Raw genomic sequence first — 24754 nt, 5'->3', positions numbered from 1 at the left:
GTTTTCTTTCTACCCTGAGCCCCTCTTGGGATCCCAACCTGGATGGTTTTCTGCCTTCCAAACCCTGGTTCTCCTCTTTAGTGTGCTCCCCCCAAGGATGTGACCTGGGCAATACAAAGGCTCTCACATACCCTTAGTGGGCTGGGTGACAAGGAACCAAGCCTGCCTTTTGCTCTGAGCAGACTGGTCATTCCTGGAACCAACTTAAACACTCCGTACTGATTATTGGGAACCACAGCTTCCCCTAGAAATCCAAAGTTGACGTTCAAAGCAATGCTGAAGGGGCACTGGGCCGAAATGAGTGAGGAGACATCTCCCACAAGGGCCAAGGCCAAGGCTTCATCCAAGCAGCTGGCAGTGCCCAAGGCCCCCTGGCAGCCTGGTCCTGACCCATCCAGCACCCCAGGTCCTGCCCTGCCCTTCTACATGCTGCTCTGACCACCCCAGGCAAATTTCTGCTCCTCTCCCTGCCCACAGGCCTTTGCACATCTTGTTCTCTTTACAGGAATACCATTCCGCCTCCCCGCCCTGTTTGTCTGGATAACTCATTCATTTGTCTATGTGTTCATTCAGCAAAAATTCTGAGGGCTTCTTCCGTGGACCAGTCGCTGGGCTGGATGCCAGGGCCCTGGCTGCAAAGCAGGCAGCCAGAAAGGTCCCTGTTCGCATGGAGCTTGTGTTCAGAGGGTGGACAGGAAACTATACTGATGAACAAGAGCACCAACTGGTAGTAGAGGAAGGGCCTGGACTTGGCTTAACTGGGAGGCCAGGGAAGGCCTCCATGAGGTAGTGGCCTCTGCAGTGAGAAGGCCAGCACACAAAGCATCTGAGCATGCAGCACCTGTGGGCCAGGAAGGAGTACAAGGATATTTACTGGGAAGGGGGAAAAATATTGAGGGGGGGAACAAGAGTGTTCAAGGATGTGTCTGAAGGGGAGTCGAGGGTTCTGTTCACCCTTCAGATCTCAGCAAGATTAAAATGTCACTCCTCCAGGAAGCCTGCCCCAACTCCTTCTTGTCCAGGTGAACCCCTAGCATCCTGCACGCCCCATAAGCGCCTGATCATGCATCTGGCTCTCCTGTTCAACTGTGGGTGCCACACGACAAGGCCACACCCATCCTGTTCAGCCCCATATCCCTGCTCGGACCTGGTAAATAAATACACTGCGCATGTTTTTTTTCAATGCAAGGAAGGAAGGTGAAGCTATGTGGGTGTATATCTACTAAGAGAGAATCCCTGTACCCTCTCGAGGCAGACAGGGGTCCCTCACTTAGCAAGTTCCACCCAGTCAGGAGTGTTCCTGAACAGAGGACTGTATTGGCCCCACTCTGGAAAGCTGATGGCAGAGTCTCTGCCCACAACATTTCAACTCAAACCTCCCAGCACTTTGCTGGGTCAAACTTCTAGGGCAGGCAGTGGGAAAGGATTCTGCATGGACAAGCATGACTAAGATGGACCCAGTAAGGAGGGGACAGGGGGCAAAGCGAAGAACAAGGACAAGGTAGGACTTCTGTTGCTGTGCTTGTGGTTTGAGAGGAAACACCTTGATCATTGTTATGTAGAAAAAGTATAAGATGCCAAGCAGAAAAAGCTACCCTCACTTGGACTCTGTCTAAGGCAAAATCATCTATGTTCGTGAAGTGTATTTCCTCTGAGTACTAAGGTCGGCTAGATGTCTCTCCCAGTGAACAGTCTCTCTCCCAGGAATCTGACCATGGATACACGGGTAATGGGCCTTGTCTTGGTACACCTAAGCTTTTGTAAAAAGTTCTGAAATGCTTATTTCAAAGAACAAACACCTTTCAGTAAGGCGCAAAAACTGTCCAAATTAAGTTATGGTTTTACAATCCATTTAATGATAACTTTAGGGAGGAGAATGGGGGTACCTGTGGGGCAGGAGCAGAAGGATTCTTCTGGAGTACTAGAAATATCTTCCTTCTGATCTAGGTGATGTGCTCATGGGTGTGTGTTTTTTGTGATAATTCACTGAGCACAGCATGAATGAGTTGTCCATTATCCTGTATGTATATTTCAACTAGAACTGAAAAAAAAAGACCAAGTGCCAGAGGTTCTGTAGCTCTGAGGATGACTTAGTGCAAGCTGGTAACTGTGCACATAGGAGGGAAAGGAAGCAGCCCGCCTTCTCAGGGAGGCCTCGCTAGCTCTGGCCTGGCAGCACCTTGCAAACTCTCACCTTGGCACCAACTGTGGCACAGGATGATGCTTTCTGTCTCTCAACCCCACTGAGCGTGTCTGGAGCAGAAAGAATGCATCTCATTCTCTGCTGTATCCCTTGTGCCTGCACAGAGATGTTCCAGGAATGTGTGTTGAATGAATGAGAACGAGGTGTCCATGTGCAAACACTTAATGTGTGAAATGGAAACCGAAGGACTTGGGAGTGGAAGCAATGTGTTGCAGGGCTGCCTGGAATGTGTGGTTATGGCTGCTGGCAGGGGGAGAAGTGGGGAGGGAGGGGAGGCCTGGACTCAGTCAAAGGGTCAGCAGGTTGGCGTGTGGGTGGAAGGGACTCAGGCAGCTCGCCTTCTGGGGCAGGATGGACTCGGTTTCGATGCTGTTCCATCAGCCCTCCCTGCCTTTAGAAACAAATGGATGCATGTCCACTTAACACTGGCCCGTGCAGGCCTGTCAGCTAGCCTCCACTGCCCTCTCCTTCCTTGACCTGCAGAAGATGGGAAATATCAGGGAACACACACACTTCCTTGCTTGTTTGTTCTGGACACTTCAGAGAAGTCTTAGGAAAAGAAGCTATTGCCAGAAGGAGCACTGACTTACCAAGCACAGTTGGCTCTGCGCTCTCCTTCAAACAGGAGTTTTTGCAGGACACAGCCTTGGACAGCTGCCAGGACCCCACAGGGACCACCCTGCAAAGAATGACACACATTATGGCCAGCGAGAACTGGCCCAGGCAGAGCTCTGGGGTTCACTAGAACCTGCCCCGCCCACAGGTTCCTCCACAGTGTCACTCCCTCTGAAACAGGGATCTCTGGTGTGGCAACTGCCTCTGAGTTGACACTGAGCCACAGAAAGGGGGTGACAAAGCCCCAGCACCCACCCCAGAGGAAGGGGCCAGTTGCAGTATGTCACGGGAAGAAATGACTCTTCATAACCAGTCAGGTGTGAAGCCAGGGAAGTCACCACAGTTTCCCATCATCTAGGGAAGTGCTTCCATGTCCACAGGTTGAGGGTGTTGTCTCCCATCCAAGTACTAACCAAGCCCGACTCGGCTTAGCTTCTAAAATCAGATGAGATTGGGGGCATTCAGGGTAGTATGGCCATAGACAGAGAAGGTTGTCCACCCAGCCTTCAAGACCCATCCTGAAGACCTTCTCCACCAGGAAGCCTTCTCTGCCCATCTCATCAGGTCGTGAGTCCCTTAACAGGCTTCACTTACGTGAGCTCTCCTCTGCCCAGCTTGTGGCCCATTAGATGTGCCTTTGTCCCTTCCCATCCAATAGTGCAGGGGCTCCTTGAGGAGCTCATCCCCATAGGCATCATGGGGCTTAGCACAGGGCCTGGCCCCCAGGACACATCAGCAAAGGCCAGTGGGACTGAGCAGCATGTAAAGAACCTGAATCCAGGTTCAAGGGTTGTTAGGGTGGCAGGCTGAGCTTGGCCACACAAGAGCAGAACAGAAGCTGGTGATCTTGGGGAGCTTCCTCAGGAAGTATGGGGCAGAGAGGCTCCTGGGGCTTGAGAAATGGAACCAAGCTGAGCTACCCTACTCCAGCTGCTGATTCTCTGACCCAGATTTAGCATTTCTTTTGGTCCTTAGTGAGTATAACTCGGGAACTAAGGCACATTCAGAGCCTGCCACTACTGACCTATGTTTACCCGGCTTCTGTCACCTCCTCCTTTTCAAGCACCTGCTCCACACACTTGATCCCTCTGCCTTTCCTGCAGCCCTTGGACACCTGCACAGCCTTCACGCATGCTGCCACCTGACTGGGGTGTCCTTTCTCCAGTTCCACCTGCAAAATTCTGTGCATCTCTCAACACTCAGCTTAAGAAGAGCCCTCTGATGCCCCTGAGCAGACACAGGACCTCCTCCTCCTTTTCACCAAGGGTGCCAGCACCTGCACCACTCACAGCAAGTGCTCCTTAAATTCGTGTTCAGTTTGAACCTCTCAAAGCAGAGGATCTTGTTCCCCAGCTCTCTCGCTCCGTCAGTCACATGTAAATTACCTGCACCAAATGACAACTCAGCACATGTGGGGCTGGCTGGTCCAGAATAGCCCATCTAATGCTTGCAGGATTTACCAACATAGGGAGGTACCCTGCCACACACACACACACACACACACACACACACACACACACACACACACCCCTAGATTTACCAACATAGGGAGGTACCCTGACACACACACACACACACACACACACACACACACACACACACACACACACACACACACCCCTATGTGCGATGGCCCTGCAGGAACGTTCCTGGGAAACTGAACCTACCTTGTTCTGTACAATGCCATACTTTAATGGGGCTGTGTTATTAAAGGAAAAACTCTGAAGTTTCCATTCTTCATTGAAACAGCAAGAGGTGGAACCAAACAGAAGGGTCTTTATTTCCTATAAAAAGAAGAGGGAGTTGTATCAGTTGTTTTAAAAGCAAACAACAATACAGTGCTGGCTGTGCGTGTTCCCACAGGAGGTGGTCTTGAATTCTAGCAAGGCAGTCCATTTTTTAGCAGGGTTATCTTTTTTTTATTTTGCAAGCCCATTCTTCTCATATTTGAGGAAAGAGAAACTCGACCCTGAGGGTCTTACCTCTGGAACCTCTTTAAGCCAAACCAGCTTGAGCTGACATGGGCCAAAATCATGTAGGCTCCTTACAGAGACCTTGAAACACAACATTTTAGTGTTGCTAGGGATCTTGGAGGTCATCTGATCCTCCACAGAAAGACTGGAGGTTTTCAAACCCGCCCCCATATTAGAATCATCTGGGGAGCTCTTAAAAATAATCCCAGTGCTCAGGCAACATGCTAACCAATGAAACCCAAATTGCTGAGGGTGAGACTCCAGTATCAGTGGTTTTTAAAGTCTCCCAGATGATTCCACTATGCAGTTAGGCTTGAGAACCAGCGCTCCAGAACAGGATTGGCAAACTATGACCCATAGGCAAAATTCGCCCCCACTTGTTTTATAAATAAAGTTTTATTGGCACATCTGTTTACATATGTTCTATGGCTGTTTTCACATCACAACTGCCAAGATGAATAGCTGCAGCAGAGAATGCCTGGACTAGAGAATGCCTGGCCAGCAAAGTCAGAAAAATACTACTGAGTCCTTTACAGAAAGTTTGCTGAAGCCTCTAGCACAACCCTTTAGCATGTGTAAGAATCCCCTCTACAATGCCTCCAGGACTGGTCTCCCATAAGCTCCATTTGAATACCCCAAATACCCAGTGAAGGAGTTCTCACCACCTCCCAAGGCAGCCCCTCCGGTTCTTCACAACTTCATCTTTTAAAATTCTGGCTGATAGTGAGTTCACTGTTTATCTCCCATTAACCAAAGCATACCCTCCAGAGCCCCAGAAAACATCAATCCCTTCCCCACTAACAGGCAAATATAGAGGTATATGAGTTCCCTATTGTTGATGTAACAAAGTATCACATGCTTAGTGGTTTAAGAACAATACAATTTAGTATCCTATAGTTCTGGAGTTCAGAGGTCTGAAATAGAGTTTAGCAGGCTCAAATCAAGGTGCCAGCATTTTTCTTCTGGAGGCTCTAGGGGATTATTTTTTGCCTCTAGATGTCACGTGCCCTGGGCGCTCCTTTCCTCTCTGTGGGTCTCTCCTCTTTCAGCTGCTTTTGGAGATGCTACTGTTGTGTGGTCTTTTGGAGCCTCGAAGGGTCCTTCCCCCGCTGGGAGTGCCCTCTGCAAAGAGCCATAGCCCTGTGGCTGCTGGCAGTCGAGCACTTAGTCCAGGTTTAAGATCATTTAAATGTGTCTGACCCTCTGTGGTTTCAAAAGAGGGAAAGGAAGGAGAGGAGAGGGGAGATGAGGGTGAAGGGACAAGGGAAGAGAAGAATAAAACCTCTAGAAAAAATCTTTTACTTTTTGATCTGTGTGCTAAATTAAGTGGGAAGAGAAGGAACTCAGCCATATCCCCAGAAGTTTTATTTTTTCCACCTGGATGCTGGTGAGAGAACTGTGGGAATGGTGGTCACAGGGAGAGGTGAGGCCATCCTGGTAGCGGATGGCAGCGTGTAGCCCAGGATATCCCCGCAGAGGCTGCCACAGCCAGGAATCTGCTCCCTGGGGCTCCAGATCGAAGGAGTGCTGAAGACCGCCAACCCCTCCCTGTCCTTCCCACCCTGCAACTCAGCTGAGGACCAGCTTAGGAGACCAGCACAGGTGCAGAGCTGCTTAGTGGGGACAGTTGCCTCATTCCCATCACTCACTGGCAGTGCCATTAGGGATGTGGTGAAGCAGCTCTGGGCCAGAAAAAAACTGGGCCTTGCCATGTTTGGATGGGGAGGATAAAAACTCCTCCCTCGCCTCTTGCCTTGGAGGGGGATGGGAAGCTGCCAGGGCTACAGCATAGCTTTCCTGACCAGTCAGGTTTGCTTCACACCCAAATTTCCGTTTCACCAATGACCAAGAGATTATGATGACATGGATTAGCCCAGGAATATCAGAATCACATCATCCTCATTGGTTCAAATCAAGATGCATTTAGCACAGAGTCTCTTCACAAGCCTAAGTACACACCTACCTTTGCTAGTGAGAGGTTGATGGGTTTGAACGATATCTGCTCGAGCACTGATTGGACTGAGGACAGGAGGGCCCCTTCCTCTCTCAGTTCATCCTCCACATCCTCTGAAAGAAAATCATGGCCATGTGAGCCCCTTGTTAAGACTCACAGGGGACAGAATATGAAGCCACTGAGAAGCATGGACATTGATAAGTTTGGAGAAGGCTTGAGTGAAAGGAGAAGAAAGGAGGCTCCTCCCCCACATACCCACTCTGCTGCGGGGCTCCCAAGCCTTCAGCAGAAGGAAGGAAAGCAGTTTGAGAGAACTTGCCCTGTCTCAACCCCTCCCTGCCTGTGCCACTAGGATGCTGTTGGGTGGGACTTGGTCCACTAGGAAGCTCCACTCATGGATGTACAGTGAAACAAGTGCCTGGGCCCAAGCCCTCGTGCCAGGCCAGGAAAGTCTGGCTTAGGTACATTTCTCAGAAAAGGTGCCCAAGACTCACAGGTTCATCCCCTAAGGACAAACATGAAGAAGTCAGAACTAGGAAAGAAAATGCAATCATTCCTAATAGAATAATAATAGATTATCATTATTGTAGCTTACATTTATTGATCATTTGGATTTTATCCCCTAACCCCCATAACAGCCGTAGGAGGGAGTAATTATGATTACTAACCCCATTTAGAGAGGAGGAAACTGAGGCCTAGAGGAGGAATTAAGTAACTGGCCCCATGTCAAGCAAACAGAAAGTGGCAGAGACAGGATATAAACTCGGCGATTCCTAGTCACTCTGTCGTCCACCTCCTCTGGACCTCCAGAAGGGGACACTAATATTCTAGATGCAGTCATCTCACCGTGGGGCAACTGAAGCCCAGAAAGGGTCCCACCCAAGTCTTTGGCAGCTCTAACCTATGACTTCCCGGCTGGCTGAGGGCCCCTTGCCATTACACCCACAGCCACTGCATTCACCAGAACACTCAGATAAGGGACCCAAGGAAAACAATGCCAAGGCAACGGTGCTGGCAAGCTAAGCAAGGCAGACTCCAGAGGGCAGCTGCGTCTTGCCTCTGTGAATCCCACTCCCTGGAGGAGCCTGCCAGAGTGGGCCTGTTTGGGGAGGGGCATATCGAAGGCTGACATTCCCAGGACACATATTTTATATTTTATTCTACAGCAGCCACAGCACAAGGCAACTCCTAGAGACTTCAGGCCCCTGAACAAGCAGACAGGTTCCAACTTTGGGCTGAAAAAAAAAAAGTCTGGAATTTAAATTAGAATCGGAACTTACATGAGAACGCTTCTTAGTTTGGGTCTCTGAAAAAGCTACCCAGTGACCACGGCCATACACAAATGACCTGAAATAAAGACCAAAAGTTCGCCCAGTACAAGGGTGGGTCTTAAAAACATGGTGCTGGGCAGAAAGTGAGAACCCAAATGAGATGTATAACTCAATATCATTTACAACGAATACATGCGCACAAAAGAGTACTCCACATTTTGCAGGAATATACACAAGAAAAGGATATATGCTAAGAGAATGGTTGCTCATGGGAAAGGAAGGTAATGAAAAGATGGGGTGTAAGGCTGAAGGAAATAAGGAAGGAAAGAGGGAGAAGGGGGAGGAAAGAGGGAAAGACAAGGGGGAGAGAGGGAGGCTGCCGGGCAGGCTTTGCAAAAAGCAACACTGGGAATGTTCTCTGGAGGAACAGAGATGTGTGATTAATTCCACTGTACCACCCAAGGACCCAGCCAAAGGGGCAGAGTAACCAGAGATTATATCAGACCCTGGAGGGCTCCTTGCAACACCTTGAGTCAGACTGTTTCCTAAGGCACAGAGGGACAGTGTTTAAGACTTTCTGGAGAACTCTGTTTAGTCTGAGGTTATCAGAAAGGAAGCCAGGCATGACATACTTTGTCAGGCCCCATGAAGTAAGACTGGGAATGGAGGCTGGACCCCAGGGGAAGCAGACCCCAAGGGAGCATGGGTTGGAGTAAGGGGCCAGAGCAAGCCCCCAGAGGGAGGCCGCCTCCCTCGGCTTCCACAGGGGGTTGGCCCCCATGCAGGGAGTGAGTTCAGGACCACATAGCAGGTTCGGGCCCAGATGTGGAGGGACTGCCATGCAAGGGAAAACAAGTCTCCAGAATGACACATTGGCCAGGCAGGCAAAACAGTCTACAAATGCCAGTGGTTTGAGAAAGCTATTTTAAAGTCTCTAGTATAAATGTCTGGTTGAAAAGAAGCAAGAGGTTTTGGTTCCCATACCATTTTATGTACCCTTTGGAGGAAATTAGATAGGTAGACAGCGAGATGACAGACAGATGATAAATAGATGACAGATCAATTAGATAGGTAGATGATAGGTTGATAGATGATAGACAAGAGAGACAGACAGACAGATAGATAGATAGATAGATAGATAGATAGATAGATAGATAGATAGATAGATAGATAGATAGATGATAGATGGATAGACAGACATTGTATTTCATTTCAAGAGGGAGTCAGAGATACCAAGGGGAAGCCTGCTCAGTATTCCCACTGAACACAAGATACCTTCTGGGAGAACACCAGAATCTCAACACCCCTCCAGGCTTCAGTCCCAATAAAAGACTCCATCTCTCCTCCACTTCTCCACCAGTGACCCAGGCTAAAACCTCAATCCTTTCCCACCACTGTGCCACTCTAGCCTCTGATTATTCTGCCTCCAGAATGTCTAATATCCTGCCCTATCTCCCGCCTTTCTCTCTCCACAGTTACAGGAACATGTCTTTATCTTTCTATTTACTCATCAAGTGCTTTTTTGAGCACCTGTGATGTACTAGGATGCTGTAGGGCAGAGGAGGTCCAGAGATGACTAAAGGCTTCATCCCTGCCTTCAAGGAGCTTGCTGCCCAGAGGGGAAGACAGAGCCCCCTAAAAATTATAACTCAATAAGTGCTGAAACAGGGATGAGCACAAAGGTTTTAAAGAGCCATAAAGGAGTAGGGAAACTTTCCATAAGAGGTGGTATTTGGGCAAGTCCTGAAATACCCATAGGATTTTCTAGATAACAGGAGTCTCACCACCTCTTTTCTGGACTATTTCGAGAGCCCCTCACCAGTCTCCCAACATCCAGGCTCATACCCCTAAAACCTATCCTATGCCTAAGTCCAGATACAGTCCCAAATGCACGCCCTAGATACCTTACGAGCACAGAATCTCCAAGACTGCCTAATAATTGACAGTCTAGCACTTTTGTGGGTCACTGGCCCTACATATCCTCCTGCAGATCTGTCACTTCCAGCCAATGTCTCTCACTCACTCCAGGCCTTTGGCCATGAAGTTCCTTCTACATCTCTATTTGGCAAGACCTTGACCATCCTTCAAAGTCCAGTCCAAATGCCAGCTTGCTGTGGAAACTTTTGGAACCCACCTCAGAACTTGGCTCATGCATCTCTTGAAGCAGTTGAGCCCTGCTGGGCATCTGCTTCAGGCATTGTTGTGGAAGGACAGCCCTCTTCCTTGTTCCCACTCAACCCTACACTCCCAAACCAGGCCACCTTTTATCCACCATGGCCTGCCTTCGACAAAACCTTCCATGTGCCCTGGCAGGCAATTGCTAAAAAGAGTTTACTGAATTGAACCAAAGTAAAATGAGTTGAGGTGGGGAAGGAATACTGTGTCTCTAACCAAATCTGACTCCTTGTTTTGGCACCACCCCCACCCAAGGCCTCTCGCTCCTTGGTTCTCTGCCGTAAACTTTCTTGGTGATTGGGTGCCCTGGCCTCACATCCTTTACTTCCTTTCTTCCTTTTTTAAATCATCAGTTGACCCACTAGCAAAGAGGGGGTAGCCTCGCTCTTGGAAACATGCACAGACACACGTGTGCACGCATATACTTCCAACAGCAGCCATGTGAGAATTGCTGAAAACCTTCCTTCCAGTAGACGCTCTCTGGCTCCTAACGGCCAGGACCTGTTTTTTGCTTTGTCCAAACACAAGTGACTTTGATAGAGAAACCTTGAAGTGCAGTGCCACATAGAAAGGCCCTGGATGCCAGCTTCCTGCCTCCATGTGGAACTCTGCATGGCCACACACAGAAATCTACCTTCCTGGGAGGCCATTCTGGTGATTAAAACTTGGAGGACCTTCTTGCCTCCGAGGTGAGTTGTGCAAAGTAAACAGAGCCCTGCCTCCACAGCTCAGAGCTTGCCCCTCACTTTCACCCTCATCAAAGCAAACAGTCAGACCGCATGTCACACACAAGGACTTCTAAAGGGGGCACTGCTTTCTTCCTTCCTTCTAAAAGGGAGGGCTGAAAAGAAGAAAAACATGTGAACAGCTCTCGTCTGCCAAAATGGCCCGGCAGGTCCTGCTGGCTTCAAGAAGAGGAGCAAAAGCCAGCAGCACTCAAGCCACATCCTTCACGTCCAGTCCTCAGTCCCAATATACTCAATCTGCAGTCGCTTCTGCCAAACCTGCAGACACAGCAGTCTTTGGAGAGTAGACAATTACAAAGAGACAGAGAGAGAGAGAGAGAGGGAAGAGAAGGAGAGAGGGAGGGAGAGAGAGAGAGAGAGAGAGAGAGAGAGAGAGAGAGAGAGAGAGAGTTTGTTTTAAAACTAAAGAGTGGAGGGAAAAGCGTCCCATCCTGACCTTAGAGAGGCGTCCCACAGATGCATATATCCATGAGAAGGCCGAGCTGAGCACTGAGGGGCTGGGCACCTGTTGCGCTTCACTGATTACATCTCAATAATGTGTTAATAAACTTTAAAAGGAAGGGCTCTCCCAGGCAGAGCTGTACTCATATTTTGCCTGAGAACTGTCTTCTGGAGACCGTAGTAGGTTCTGAATAGCCCTAAAAGAAACTCCAACTGCAGAAAGAGCTTCTCTGGCCCTGCAGTGATTCAGAAATGACCAGCCTTCTTCTAAGGATTTCTCCAGGAGAGAACAACAAGAATGGAAGACAATGCCAACCGAAAAGAGAGATGCCTGCTTTACTCACTGGGCATCCCCTGCTTCCTGGGTCAGGTGGAAGAAAAGGAGCCCCTCTCACCCCAGCCAGTAGAGAGTCCCCACAACCCACCTCCTCCCAAATAGGATCAATGAGGGTCCCTTGGGCCCTGATAGGCCTAGCACAGAGGCACCCATCACACCTACCAAGCCGCATAGCACCCAGGTCGTCATCCACCATGTTGGACGCCAGCAACTGATTTTTCCTGGAAAAAAGAAAATGTCAATGTTCCAGAGGAGGATGACAGAATGTACAAACGGCAGAGAAGACTGGAAGGAGTGCAGATGGACATTCAGGAGACAGGTTCTTTCTAGCCCTAGCCCTGCCTCTGCATGTGCCTTGAATGTGTCACTTCCCCTCTCTCAGTCACAGGGTCCACAGAGATGAGACCAAATGGTCTCCAAGGTGCTGGCCAATTTTGTGTTGTCACAAAGAGGCATCCACATTAGCATATAAGACGGTAAACTCTATGCTTTGACACTTGCTAAGCACTGAATGTAAGCGTATCTCAATGACATCACTGTGATACTGCTAGAAATTCACACATGCAATAAATCAAGTTCTTGTAATCATTGCCCAGAATTTTTTCACCTCATCTCTATGGCTTTGTTTGTTTGTTTGTTTGTTTCCTCTCTCCCAGCTTTCTGATAAAGCCATTAGCAGCCATTTATAATAAACCTCTGAAATGCACCTAGGTGACTAAAGGAACCTGCCGTGTATCTTTCTGTTACCTAAAAAAACTACTGTGTGATTCTGACTTGTAAATCCAGGCATGTGAACACAGATCTTTCTTAAAGTCATCCACTTGCAGTTTAGTTCCCTTTAGATTTTCTCTGTCCACCAGCAAGCATCCATCTGAACTAAGTAAAATCATCTTTTAAAGTATTAAAAATAACAATTATTACATCACTCTCTGAAAACCCATTTACTATGTTAAAAAAAAATGACAGCTCTTTTGAACGCAGCATTGAAATATATTTTCCTTCAACATCCTTGCCGGGTAAGATATGATTGAAGTAACAATCGTAATCTCACCATGGTGCACTCTATTGAATTGGTTTCCTCCTGAAGATGTTTGAAGGGGTGTGGATGGAAGACCACAGAGGACACACAGTACAGCTCCATGAGCACACACATCTTTGGACTCCAGGTTCCTTTTGCTGGTGCTAGAACACAATGCTCCCCTCACTCCCTCCCAGGCAGCCCCTGCCCTCCAGATTTCCTCCCCCACCTCGGTTCAAAAACCACAAAGTCCCTCCACCCTGACACTATCAGGATTCTGCAGGCATTCTGGTAGGATGAGCTGGAAAGAGGAGTTAAGGCAAGGAGGGGTGGTGAGAAGGATGCAGAGGGGGCAGAAGGCTGTGTCAGAGTACCCCCACTCCCAGCCCTGATGAATCACTGTACTTGCATCAGAAGCCTCTTCCAGCCATACTTCTCCCACTCCCAACCACCACAAAACAAAAGGCCGAGGACCTACGCTCTACTCTGTCTATCCCTCTGTCCCTGTTTCTCTGGAGTCTGAGGCAAGGCACCTTCCTCTTGCTGTGCCTCAGTGTCCCTGTGTGAAAAGCAAGAACTGAGGCACTGGTACTAGATGACCTCTAAAATGCCCCTTGAACCATTTCGAGCAGGGACCAGCAGGAGCAAAGGCACCCCTCCAACATCCTGAGTCCAATCACATTTCCCAAACCTCCCTCTGCTCTCCACCTCGACATCTCTCACCTAGACGACTTTAATAGCCTCCTACTGGTTTCCTGACCCAGTAGGAGTCTCCTGCTGGTTTTAGTGTGACCCACCCCTCAGCCCCCCACACGGCTGTCAAAGTCATCTTTCTAGAAAGCAAATATGACCATGACACTGCTGCCTGGCTGAAATTCTTCCAATATTCCCCATCATCAGCAGCAGCAATCATCACTGTATAAAAACAACAGCAAGAAGAACAACACATTCTTTCTGGATCCTTTTACTGTTCCAGGCACTGTGCTAAGTGCCTTGCAAGACTCAAAAGGCATTTGCTTTTCACACAAGCTTTGGAAGCAGTTATTTCACTGAGTCTCAGGGAAGTTTAATAATTTTCCCAAAATTACACAGCAAGTAAGTGGCAGCACATGAATTTAAAACCAGGTGATGACTCCTCAGATAATGGCAGCAACCACCACATATACTGCTTCCTTACCAAAATAAAATCTGGGCCCAGTAGCGTGTCCTACAAGGCTCTCCATGACCCGGCTACCTACTGCCCAACCCCATCTCCCTCTGGGCCTTCATACCCCATCTGCATTTCCTCCATGCTGAGCATGTCAGCCCACACCTCTAGACCTTCTCAAAAGCTGTTCACTCCATCTAAAGTATTTTTTAGCAAATCATACTAATCCTCTAAAGCCCAACTGGAATGTTCCCTTCTTTTCAACTCCAAAGAATGAATTCATTCATTTCTTCACTCACTCACCCAGCATACATGTGTGGCTATCTGGCAGGCCTATCTCCCTACCCAGAAGAGACCCCGATGTGTCCAATGAACAGACATAAATTGCAATATGACATAGTGTGGCGGGCCGAACAATGGCCCCCAAGATAGCCTCATCCGAATTACCTTAGATGGAAAAAGAGATTTTGCAAATAAGATTAAATAAAGGATCTTTAGATGGGGAAAGTATCCCAGATGGGACCAATGTACTCACAAAGAAGAGGGAAGCAGAAGCAGATGTGACACAGAAGAAGAGATGGCGGTATGATTAGGGAGGCAGAGACCGGAGTGATGCACCTTGCAGATGAAGGGGCACAAGCCAAGGAGTACAGGTGGGCACCAGAAGGTGACAAAGGCAAGGAAACAAAAACTTCCCTGGATTCTCCAAAAATAACCAGCCCTGCCACACCTTGACTGTAGCCTAGTGGAACTGATTTTAGACTTCAGCTTCCTAGAACTGTGAGATAACAATTTCATGCTGCTTTGAGCCATTAAGTATGTGGCAATTTGTTGTAGCAGCAATAATAAACTAATACATACAGTGAGAGTCATAACCAAGGAGGGAGGAAGGACTACAGGATTCTCTTGGTCTCTTCCAGATCCTGGGTGTCCAGCATCTAGCCAGTGTGCCATAAATGGTGCTGAATACCAGGTGATTCTCACAGAGGCCAGATGATTATACAACTTAGAACTGTCGGAGACAGGACTCAAACCCAGACCACTGGCTGCAAATGCTCTACTCTGTTCTTTCCTCTGTTTTATATATCCTTCCCTTATTCAGAAGCCTCCATGGCTTCCTGTGGTCCATGGAACAAAGTTCAACCTTCCCAACCTTTTCTTGGCTCCTGAGAGCAGGTGAGTGGGTGGCCAGGAGCCATGGTGAGAGTGTGGGGATGATGTTCCTGCAGAGTAGTGTACAGCTGGGCCTCTCTCCCGGGTCATGAGACTTCCACTCAGAGGGCCATCCATCAGCTGCAAGAACCCTGCTCAGATGCTTTGTGCACATTTCCCTTAGATCTCATCATCAGGGGAGACTTCAATTACGCGCACACATAGAGAATGTGCTTATTGTTCCTTTCATGTGTCCCTTTGTGAGCAAGTTTTATAAAGTTTAAAAGGTCAGTTTAAAAGCATGTTCTTTGCCTTTGAGTAAAAACTGCTATGAACAACAATGTCAAAAAGATAAATCAAGGGATTCAAAACACTTTTTCAAAGTGTGATTGTGCAGATAAGCCAGAGACACGTGTCAAAGTGTGCAACTAACAAATCCACAGAGGAGCGGGTGGCAGACACCCAGCTTGCCTGCTCTGTCTGAGGCTTCCCCCTCCCACTGCAGCTCCTCTTGTGCCCCACAGGGAGAGGCAAGGGCCAAAGCAGGGCTCCATGTGACCAGGACTCAGTCCCTAAATAACTGAGTCCTTGGCTGGGTGGAAAGAGCCACTCAGAGACCCAAGTTCTTGTCCCTGCTCTCCCCCTAATCGATGTGACCTTGGGTAAGTCACATATCCTTTGTGGCACCAGGTTCCTCACCTGTACCATGGGGAAAGCCTAAGCGTCTCTACTCATCATAGACATGACCAAATACAGGGACTCTGAGAGGACCACAGTGCCCTGGTCATGTTATTCTTGAAGATACTTTACTGCTTATACATCCCATCACTATCAGAAATAGTCTGTCAGCTCTCACATTAAAATAGAGAAGAAAAGATGTTCATTTTAGTACTGAATACGTAGCTAAGTTAGTATGGGTTCCCAAAAAAAGTGTCTCAAGAGAATAAAGGTATTGATTACTTACGGCTATGGTTTGAATATTTATCCCCTCTAAAACTCATGTGGAAATTTAATCCCCAATGTGGCAGTACTGAGATAGAGGGTCTTTAAGAGGTGATTCGGTTATGAGGGCTTTGCCCTCATGAATGGATTAATCCATCCATGCATTAACGAATTAGTGGGCTAATGATTCTTTTTTTTCCCTAGAGACAGGGTCTTGCTATGGTGCCCAGGCTGTTCTCAAATTACTGGCCTCAAGTAAAATTCCAGCCTCAGCCTGCCAAAGGTGTGAGCCTCTGTGCCCAGCCATGGTCAGTGGATTAATGCATTATCACAGAAGTGGAAATAGTGGCTTTATAAGAAGAGGAAGAGAGACCTGAATTAGCACATTCTCCATGTGATGTCTTTTGCCACCTCAGGACTCCACAGAGTCCCACCAGCAAGATGTGCCCCACCAGATGTGGCCCCTCAACCTTGGAGTTTCCAACCTCTAGAGCTATAGAAAACAAATTTTGTTTCTTTATAAATCATCCAGTTTCAAATATTCTGTTATACGCAACAAAAAATAGACTAAGACACATTATGTATTTGATGAAATATCAGAACCCAGTGACAATGGGAACTCAAATTGACCCCATTCATGTGGCACAAGAATTCAGAATACAAGAAATTAACAAATTCTTCCCAAGGCAGTGATACCACAGCATACCTAGTGAACTCATGTAAAATTATCTGGCACAGCACTTCTACAAACCAGTTCATACAAGATTCTCTGGGGGGTATCATTTTTAAGTTCCACTAAAAATATGCTCAAAATGAAAAACTCTTTAAATGCATCAGAAAATGATGCATCCTAAGTGAAACTTAGCAGACGCAGCAAACAGGGCTCCCAAGAACTCAAGATAATAGAGTTTTTTTAAAAAAGAAATTGAAATAATAAGGAAAGAATAGGGCACTTTGAAAAAAGAATGGGCAGTTTTGAAGAGTAAATGTAACCATTGAAATAAGAAACTTATAGGCATATAATCATGGTGATGAATAATACATTAAACATTGAAAAAATCCATGAGTCTACTACCACTGCAGGAAGAAGGAAGGAAGGAAGGAAAAGAGAGAAGAATGAAGGGAGAGTACAAGAGAAAGAGAATGAAAAAATTTTCTACAGAACACTGTCAACTGATAAGTATAGAAAGAATGATAAAATTAGAAAACCAACATTTTATACACTCCAATTTAATAATTTATTTGGGAAATAATACATGCTAATGTCACTGATGAAAGATTTTTGAGATCATGTGGTCAGATGCAAAGGAGAAAGTTATCTTTATAATAGGTAGAGACTGACATACACTACCTTCATGGAGTGACCCAACTTAGTATCACCAAAATAGAACAAACCACCCTGTGTTTCTGACATGACAGAATAGGAAGTACATAATATCACTATGTATTGTCCTTGACTCCCAAAAAATGTGTACCATAAACCTAATAATGAAAAAGACAGACAAATCTAGAATGTGGGCATCCTTAAGATAACAATCCTGTGCTCTTCATGAAAAACTAAAATGCTAAAACTGTTAGAGATTAAAATAGATTAGAGAGCAGTATCAACCAATACAATGCGTGAACCTTGAATAAATCCTGGATTCTTTTTAAAAAAGCCTAAAAGAATGCTTTGGAAACATTTGGGAGAAATTTGATGATGGGCTCTGAGTTAGATGATGTTATTAAATCAATGTAAAATTTTGGGGGTGCACAGCTGCCATGAGTGGAACCAGGTGTCATATATGCAGCTGGTTAATCTAGAGTTCCCAGCTCGATTCAAGGAAGGGCCCACCACAGAGACCAAGGAGAGTCTCAGTCAGTTGCCTTATTTAGGAAGCGTGGCCTACTCGCCACTTCCAACATCTCCCTTATCCTGGAAACCAGGCTCTGTGCCTCTACATATGGAGATGAAATACACAGTACCTCCCTAAAAGGAAGTTACCTGATGGAGACAAACAGAAAAATACTGATAACACAGAGTGATCCCTGCTACCTCTGAACTGTGCACAGCGTAGGAAAGAAGAGGCAGTGAGATGAGAGAATCCAGCCTCAGCTCCCAGATGAAGATAGTGATCACAGTGCCCAAGAAGATGAATAGCCCAAGTGATAATTTTTTAAAAAGGAGACCTGTCAGCTGAGGTCATGAAAATAAAAGCAGAAATAAAGGATGCCAAAGCCGACAAAGAACATCTTCAGCTGATAGAAGAATCATGCATCAAAAACAAGTCAAGCGTCCCTCAGATGAAAAATATTCAGGTTTAAGAGCAAATTCAAAAAAGAAGACAAATGAAGATGAACTAAATCAGGGCTCAGTTAAAGAGAATTCACACAAGCAAATCAAAAACAGTAGCCTCCTTTCTTTTGACAATGAAGATGAAAAGTGAGTAAGTGTAAACACTTTGAACTTGGTCTCCTTGAAAAATATGTTTAAAACACACACACACACACACACACACACACACACACACACACACACATACACACACTTTTTCCTATTATCAAAATACTACAAGTTCATCATAGAAAATGTAGTAAATAAAAAAATTTAATGAACTACAGCTACCCATTAACTCCCATCTGACTTGAAATGCCAACTATGTAGAAGTTAACTATTAACATTTTGTCATTTCTCATGTATGTATGTAAATTATGTACTTTTAAACAAAATACAATTGTATTGTATATGCTCTCCATTCTGCTTCTCACTTCACATTACCGTTTGAGCATTTTTCTAGGTCAGTAAATCTTAAAAACCTGGAAAAAAAATTCTTGGTCTAATAATGGTATTGTGAGTGTGGAAGAGAACGTTCTTGTCCTTAGGAAGTGGAAGCTGAAATATTTAGGAGTGAAATGCCATGATATCTGAATATTACTCTCAAATGGATCATCAAAAAAGTATGTGTATATATAAATACATACCATATAAACAGGAGAGGAGAAAAATAAAGAGTGAGAAAAAATAAATATGACAAAATCATACCAATTCCTGAATTCAGGTGAGGGCTATACAGATAAATGTTCATTGTACTAATCTTTTAACTTTTCTGCAGGTCTGAACTTCTTTAAAGTTGGGGAAAAATATATTGAAGTGATAACCAATTACTAAAAACTATCAAATGACATTACCTAGAATGCAACTCAATCAGGAGAGAGATAAAATATAAAAACAAATAAGAGACAGGGAGGAAAATTTTTTTAAGTCCAATACACATCGAAAAGAAGTTCCAGAAGGAAAGAATAAAGAAAATTTGGGAAAGGAAATAATTCAAACGATAACTACTAAGAACTTTCCAGACATGACTCCTTACAGGAACAAATGAGCTTCAAACGGGAAATGTAAAAATAAATGTACACCAAGACATGTCATATTAAAACTACCAGAAAACCAAAGACAATGAGAAAAATTTAGACAAATCTAGAAAAACCTACCTTAGTTAAAGGTAGATTACATATAAATAGCTACTTTAACAGTAGACTTCTCAGTAGCAATAATAAAGGGCATTAGACAATGAAATAACATCTTCAAAGTGTTGAAAGACAATAACTGCCAACTAAAACATCATTAAAGGTGAGAATAAAATGAAGACATTTTCAGACCAGAACTAAAGCAGGTGACTATCACAGACCTTCACTGCAGGAACTACTAAAGGACTCATTCAGGAAAAAGAGAAATCAGTAAACACTTACGTAAACCTGAATGAGAACTGACATTAACAATACCAATAACAACTAATCTGGGGGTAGATAAAAAACAAGGGAAACTAAAATGCTAGACATTGATAAACAGAGAACATGGGAAGGGAAAATGATCATCAGAGTTAAAACTTTCTAAAACCTGGCATTTTTTTGAAGGGGTAGAAAGACTGGTTAAACTTAAAGTTAATTATGATTAAAAATTTAAGAGTAAGCACCAGATCAATAGAAACATAATTGTAATTTCTAAATCAGTAAAGAGAAGAAAAAACACATTTCAATTAGTTCTCAAAAAGTGTCAATATGGAAAACAGTCTAGCATTTCCTCAGAAAGTGAAAAATAGAATTACCAAATGACTCTGCAATTCCACTCCTAAGTCTATATCTCCCAAATAACTGAAAGCAAGGACTCAAACAAATACAAGTACACAAATGTTCACAGTAGCATTATTCCCAAATGCCAAAAGGTGGAAACAACCCAAATGTTCACTAGCAAATGAGTAGATAAACAAAATGTTATATATATATATGTGTGTGTCTATACAATGGAATATTATTCTGCCATAAAAAGGAATGAAGTATGTATACCTACTACAATGTGGATAAGCCTCAAAAACATTATGTTAAGTAAAAGAAACCTGCCACAAAAATCTTACATAGAACTCCATTTATGTGAACTATCACAGATTGGTAGGTGTCAGGGGCTGGGGCTGGGGGAAAAACTGCTTAATGAATATGGGATTTTACCGTGGAGTGATGAAAATGTTTTAGCACCAGATGGAGGTGGTGATTATGCAACATTGTGAATGCACTAAATGCTACTGAATTGTTCACTTTAAAATAGTTAATGTAAAAGAAAGCAAGAAAAGAGTAAAAAAGAAATAAAGGAAAAATGTGGCAAAATGCAAGTATGAAATATAACAGGACAAATAAAGTCAAGTAAATCAGTAATTGTACCAAAGGCAAACAAATTAAACTTGCCAGTTAAAAGACGGAAACACAGACTGAATTTTTTATATTAGCTATATGTTTCAAGAGACACATGACACAAAAGTTGAACAGTAAAGCTTGAGAAAAAGTATACCACTTATATACCAGCCATTTTAAAGCTGACATAGCTACATATTATCAGATAAGAATAAATGTTGGGGGGGAAGCAGTATTAGTAACCAATCTACTTATGAAATAAAAAGAGGAAAAGCTCAACAGGAAAATGAAGCCACCATGAACCTCTATTCTCCTAACAAGAGAGCCTCAAAATATATCACCAAAACTTTGACAGAACTATAAGGAGAAATTGTTCAGTGTATGAGTGTGATAGAAAATTTCAACACATCTCACTCAAAACTAATAGATCAAGCAAAAAAATTAATAACAATAAAAATATTTGAACATCAAAATAACATGCTTGATCTGGAACACTCATCTGTTAAAAATATGCATATTCTTGTCAAGCACATATGGCATCTTTGAAAAATTGACCATATAGCAAGGACACAAATCACATCTCAAAAAATTCCAAATTATCTTTTTGATCACAAAGAAATAAAAAAAAATCCAATGATAAAGAGACGGTTCTCCTACACTCTCAAAAGAACTCGTGTATTAGTAAACTTTAAATAAATAACAGTAGAAATTACCAAATATTTCCAAGTGGTTAACATTACGAATGCAACTTTTAAAAGCTTGTGGGAAGCAGTTAAAGTGCAGCATAGAAGAAAATGTACAACACAAGGCCCCTGTTACTGTGGAAGAGTGGAAAGCAAAGAGCTAAGTATTCAACTGCCATAGAGTGACAGAGCAGACCAACAAGAGCAGGAGGGAAGGGCAAGTAAACCCAAGATTAAAAAGTTAATGAAATAGGAGTCTGGGAGCAGTGGCTCATGCCTGTAATCCCAGCACTTTTCGATACCGAGACGGGCAGATTACATGAGCCAAAGAGTTTGAGATCATCCTGGGCAACATAGTAAGACCTCAACTCTACAAAAATAAAGAAATAAATAGTTATTTTGTAGGTTTTGGTTTTAATTTTTTTTTTTTTTTAGTTGGAGTCTCACTCCATTGCCAGGTTGGAGTGCAGTGGCACACTCACGGCCACCCCTGTGTCGACCCACTGGGCTCCAGCAATCCTTCTGCCTCAGCCTTCCAAGTAGCCAGAAACACTCCTGGTTAATTTTCTAGTTATTGTAGAGAAGAGGTCTCGCCAAGGTGCCCAGTTGGTCTCAAACTCTCAGGCTCAGGCAATCCACTCACCTCAGCCTCCCAAAGTGCTGGGATTACAAGCTAAGCTACCGAGCCCGACAGAAATAAACAGTTAATGAAATAAAAAATAATCAGTAGATTCAACAACCCTCAAAACAAGTTCTTTGAAGAGATTAATAAAAAGGTAAATCTTTGGCGAAATTGATAACAAGAAAATAAGTGAGTATAAATAAAAAATACTAAGTGTGAAAAGGAATGATAAAACTAAATATTAAAAATAGATTTTTTTTCAGTAAGAAGAAAATAGTATGAATACATTCAAACTAACACATCTGAAAATTGACAAATGGCTGTTTTCTGGAAACTGACCCACGAATGAACAGAAAATCTGAAGCTATATATAACCATTTTTTTAAAAAATCATTAGTTTAAAACTCATCCCCACTTGCCATCCCAACATACACACAAACAGTTTTACTTATGTGTTCCACCAAACACAGGAAAATCTCCCCAATCTACATTCCCAGATATCAGTGCACTCAGGCTCAAAGCCACCCATCATGGCTGCCAATTGCCACTGCACTACAGAAATTCTGCAGGGAGGAGAGTCTCCAGATTCTTTGTGCTCCAGTTTTTTTCATCTCTAAAATGGAGCTAATAATAGTCCTCCCTCAAAAAGGTGCTGTGAGAATTAAATTAGCTAATATATCAAGTACTGGGACTAGTACCCTGCACACAGTAACCACTGTGTGTTAGCTGAGATGATGATGATTCATTCATGAGGCTAGTATAACCCTGATTCCAAAAAACTAACACTTTTAAACATAAAGTACAAAATTATGAACTAAAATAATAGACAACTGCATTAGCCATGAGTTTGAGGAAAATCATGACCAACTAGAAATGTAAGAATATTTTAGCAATATAAAATCTAATAATGTAATTCATACCAACAGACTAGAGATAAAAAATGTAAATTGGCCGGGCGCGGTAGCTGACGCCCATAATCCCAGTCCTTTGAGAGGTTGAGGTGAAAGGATTGCCTGAGCCCACAGGTTCAAGACCAGGTTGGGCAACTTGGCAAGACCTCATCTGTGCAATAAATTGAAAAAGTAGCCAGGCATGGTGGTGCGTGCCTGTAATTCCAGCTACCTGTAAGTCTGAGGTGGAAGGATCGCCTGAGCCTAGCAGGTTGAGGCTGCAGTGGTTGTGAGCGTGCCTCTGCATTCCAGCCTCAGTGACAGAGTGAGACTCCAAATCAAAAAAAAAAAAAAATTATATATATATATAGATGCAGAAAAAGTACTTTGATAACAACAAATAACCATATATGTTTCTAAAAAATAATCCTTTGCAAATTCAAGGGAAGGGGAAGGTTTTCCTTACGTAATATATATATATTTGAGCCCTATAGAACATCCTAACACCAAAGCACTGTAAGCATCCCTGCCAGAGTCAGTGACCAGAGGATGATGTCCAGCATCCCACAAGTACTCAGTTTTACACTAGAGATATACACTAGAGGCAAAGCAACAGGACAAGGGAAACAGACAACCATGGGCCAGGTTTACTGGCTGTAGATTCATCACTCTTGCTACTATCCCACTGGAAACAGAACATGAGTTTGAAATGAACATGAGGGTTAGATAAAAATGGAGGAGAGAGCTGCTCAGATGTGAGTGAACATACAGGAAAGGGACAGACAAGCTCATGCCAGAGAAGACTGGCGTGACCTGGAAGATGAATTGCCTCTAGTCCAACTGCCCTCTAGTTGGCGTTGTCATTGAGGGGCTGTAAGGACCATAATATTTAGTGAACCTGGGCTTCAGCTCTTCAGACTCAGCCCAACCCCACCTGCTGACACTTCTTGGCTGTGTGTACGAGGAGCAAACCTTTCAAAAGTGCCGCAGGAGGGGCCATGTTGTGCCCTTTCCCTGGTATTCCTGACAGTGACTTTGCATAGCCTCTTGCACTTGGATGGTGTTCATTAAAGACAGAACTGCTGGAGAAGCACTAAGCCTTTGTGAGTCAGATCCCCAGGACCAAGCTCATATAAAAAAGACTTTTTTTAAAAAATTAAAAAACAAAAAACAAGTAAAATGTCTTTTAAAAAGCAAAGTTCTACAAAGAAGAAAAGATGTTTTCCTTTTCACTTTCCTGCTCTCTGTTTCTCTCTGGCTTCCTACAGCGCCTCAGCCAAGCTCCCCTGGGTAAAGCACCCCTTGGATGGTGCTTAGACATCACCTGGCCTAACCTTTTGGTGTCACAGACAAGGAAGCCAAGCTCTGAGAGAGAAGGGAGTTCCTCCAGAAGCTTCACCTCCCGGGTGCTCAGTCGGATGGAGGTATCCGGGCCTCTGGAGGGGCTTCCTCAAGCGCCCTTGGTCACTGGATCAACAGGCGTTTTTAAAATTAAGCCATAAAGAACATGAGGGTTGGGTTGTCGAGAAGTCATCGTGTGCACTCACCATCACAATGCGTAGCTACTTTAACAGATCTCAGTTTTATACTCTGCAGTTGCCAGCTCTCAAACAGTTGACCTTCAACATATAAAAGGAATATTTTTTTCTCTCTCTGTCTTTTCTTTCCTCTGAAGGATGTGGAAAACCTGACTAGGATTGCTGGTCTGACATTTCCTGTGAGAAAGCACTCTGCTTGGAATACTGTGAAAACAATCTGCCTTAACAATTCAACCCAAATAAATTATCTTCCCGAAACTAGTGAAACCCTTAATTGGGAATTGGGCTGCACATCCAAGTCTCTCTCATCCGGGTCCATGATGACGAAGGTTGGACAGAGATAGGGATCACCCAGTAAGGACAGATGGGGGGGGCACTGATGGCC

At 44.5% G+C, this 24754-nt stretch overlaps 1 protein-coding gene across 1 annotated transcript in view; it reads right to left on the bottom strand.

Moving 5' to 3' along the window:
• The window catches only part of MINDY4 (MINDY lysine 48 deubiquitinase 4), a 107675-nt gene that overhangs the window by 47030 nt on the left and 35891 nt on the right, over nt 1-24754 (bottom strand). Inside the window, exons 5-8 of the mRNA XM_021708457.1 lie at nt 11878-11936; nt 6755-6858; nt 4486-4602; nt 2794-2882 (exon numbers count right to left, since the gene is read on the bottom strand). Of these exons, the coding sequence (XP_021564132.1) occupies nt 2794-2882; nt 4486-4602; nt 6755-6858; nt 11878-11936 (369 nt within the window). The remainder of the gene's footprint in view (nt 1-2793; nt 2883-4485; nt 4603-6754; nt 6859-11877; nt 11937-24754) is intronic.

This window comes from Carlito syrichta, unplaced genomic scaffold (assembly GCF_000164805.1).
Source record: "Carlito syrichta isolate Samal-C Ts95f unplaced genomic scaffold, Tarsius_syrichta-2.0.1 Scaffold138305, whole genome shotgun sequence".
Lineage (NCBI taxonomy): Eukaryota > Metazoa > Chordata > Mammalia > Primates > Tarsiidae > Carlito > Carlito syrichta.
Note: the sequence above shows the minus strand (reverse complement) of the source record. Positions and strands in the feature narration are given on the sequence as shown.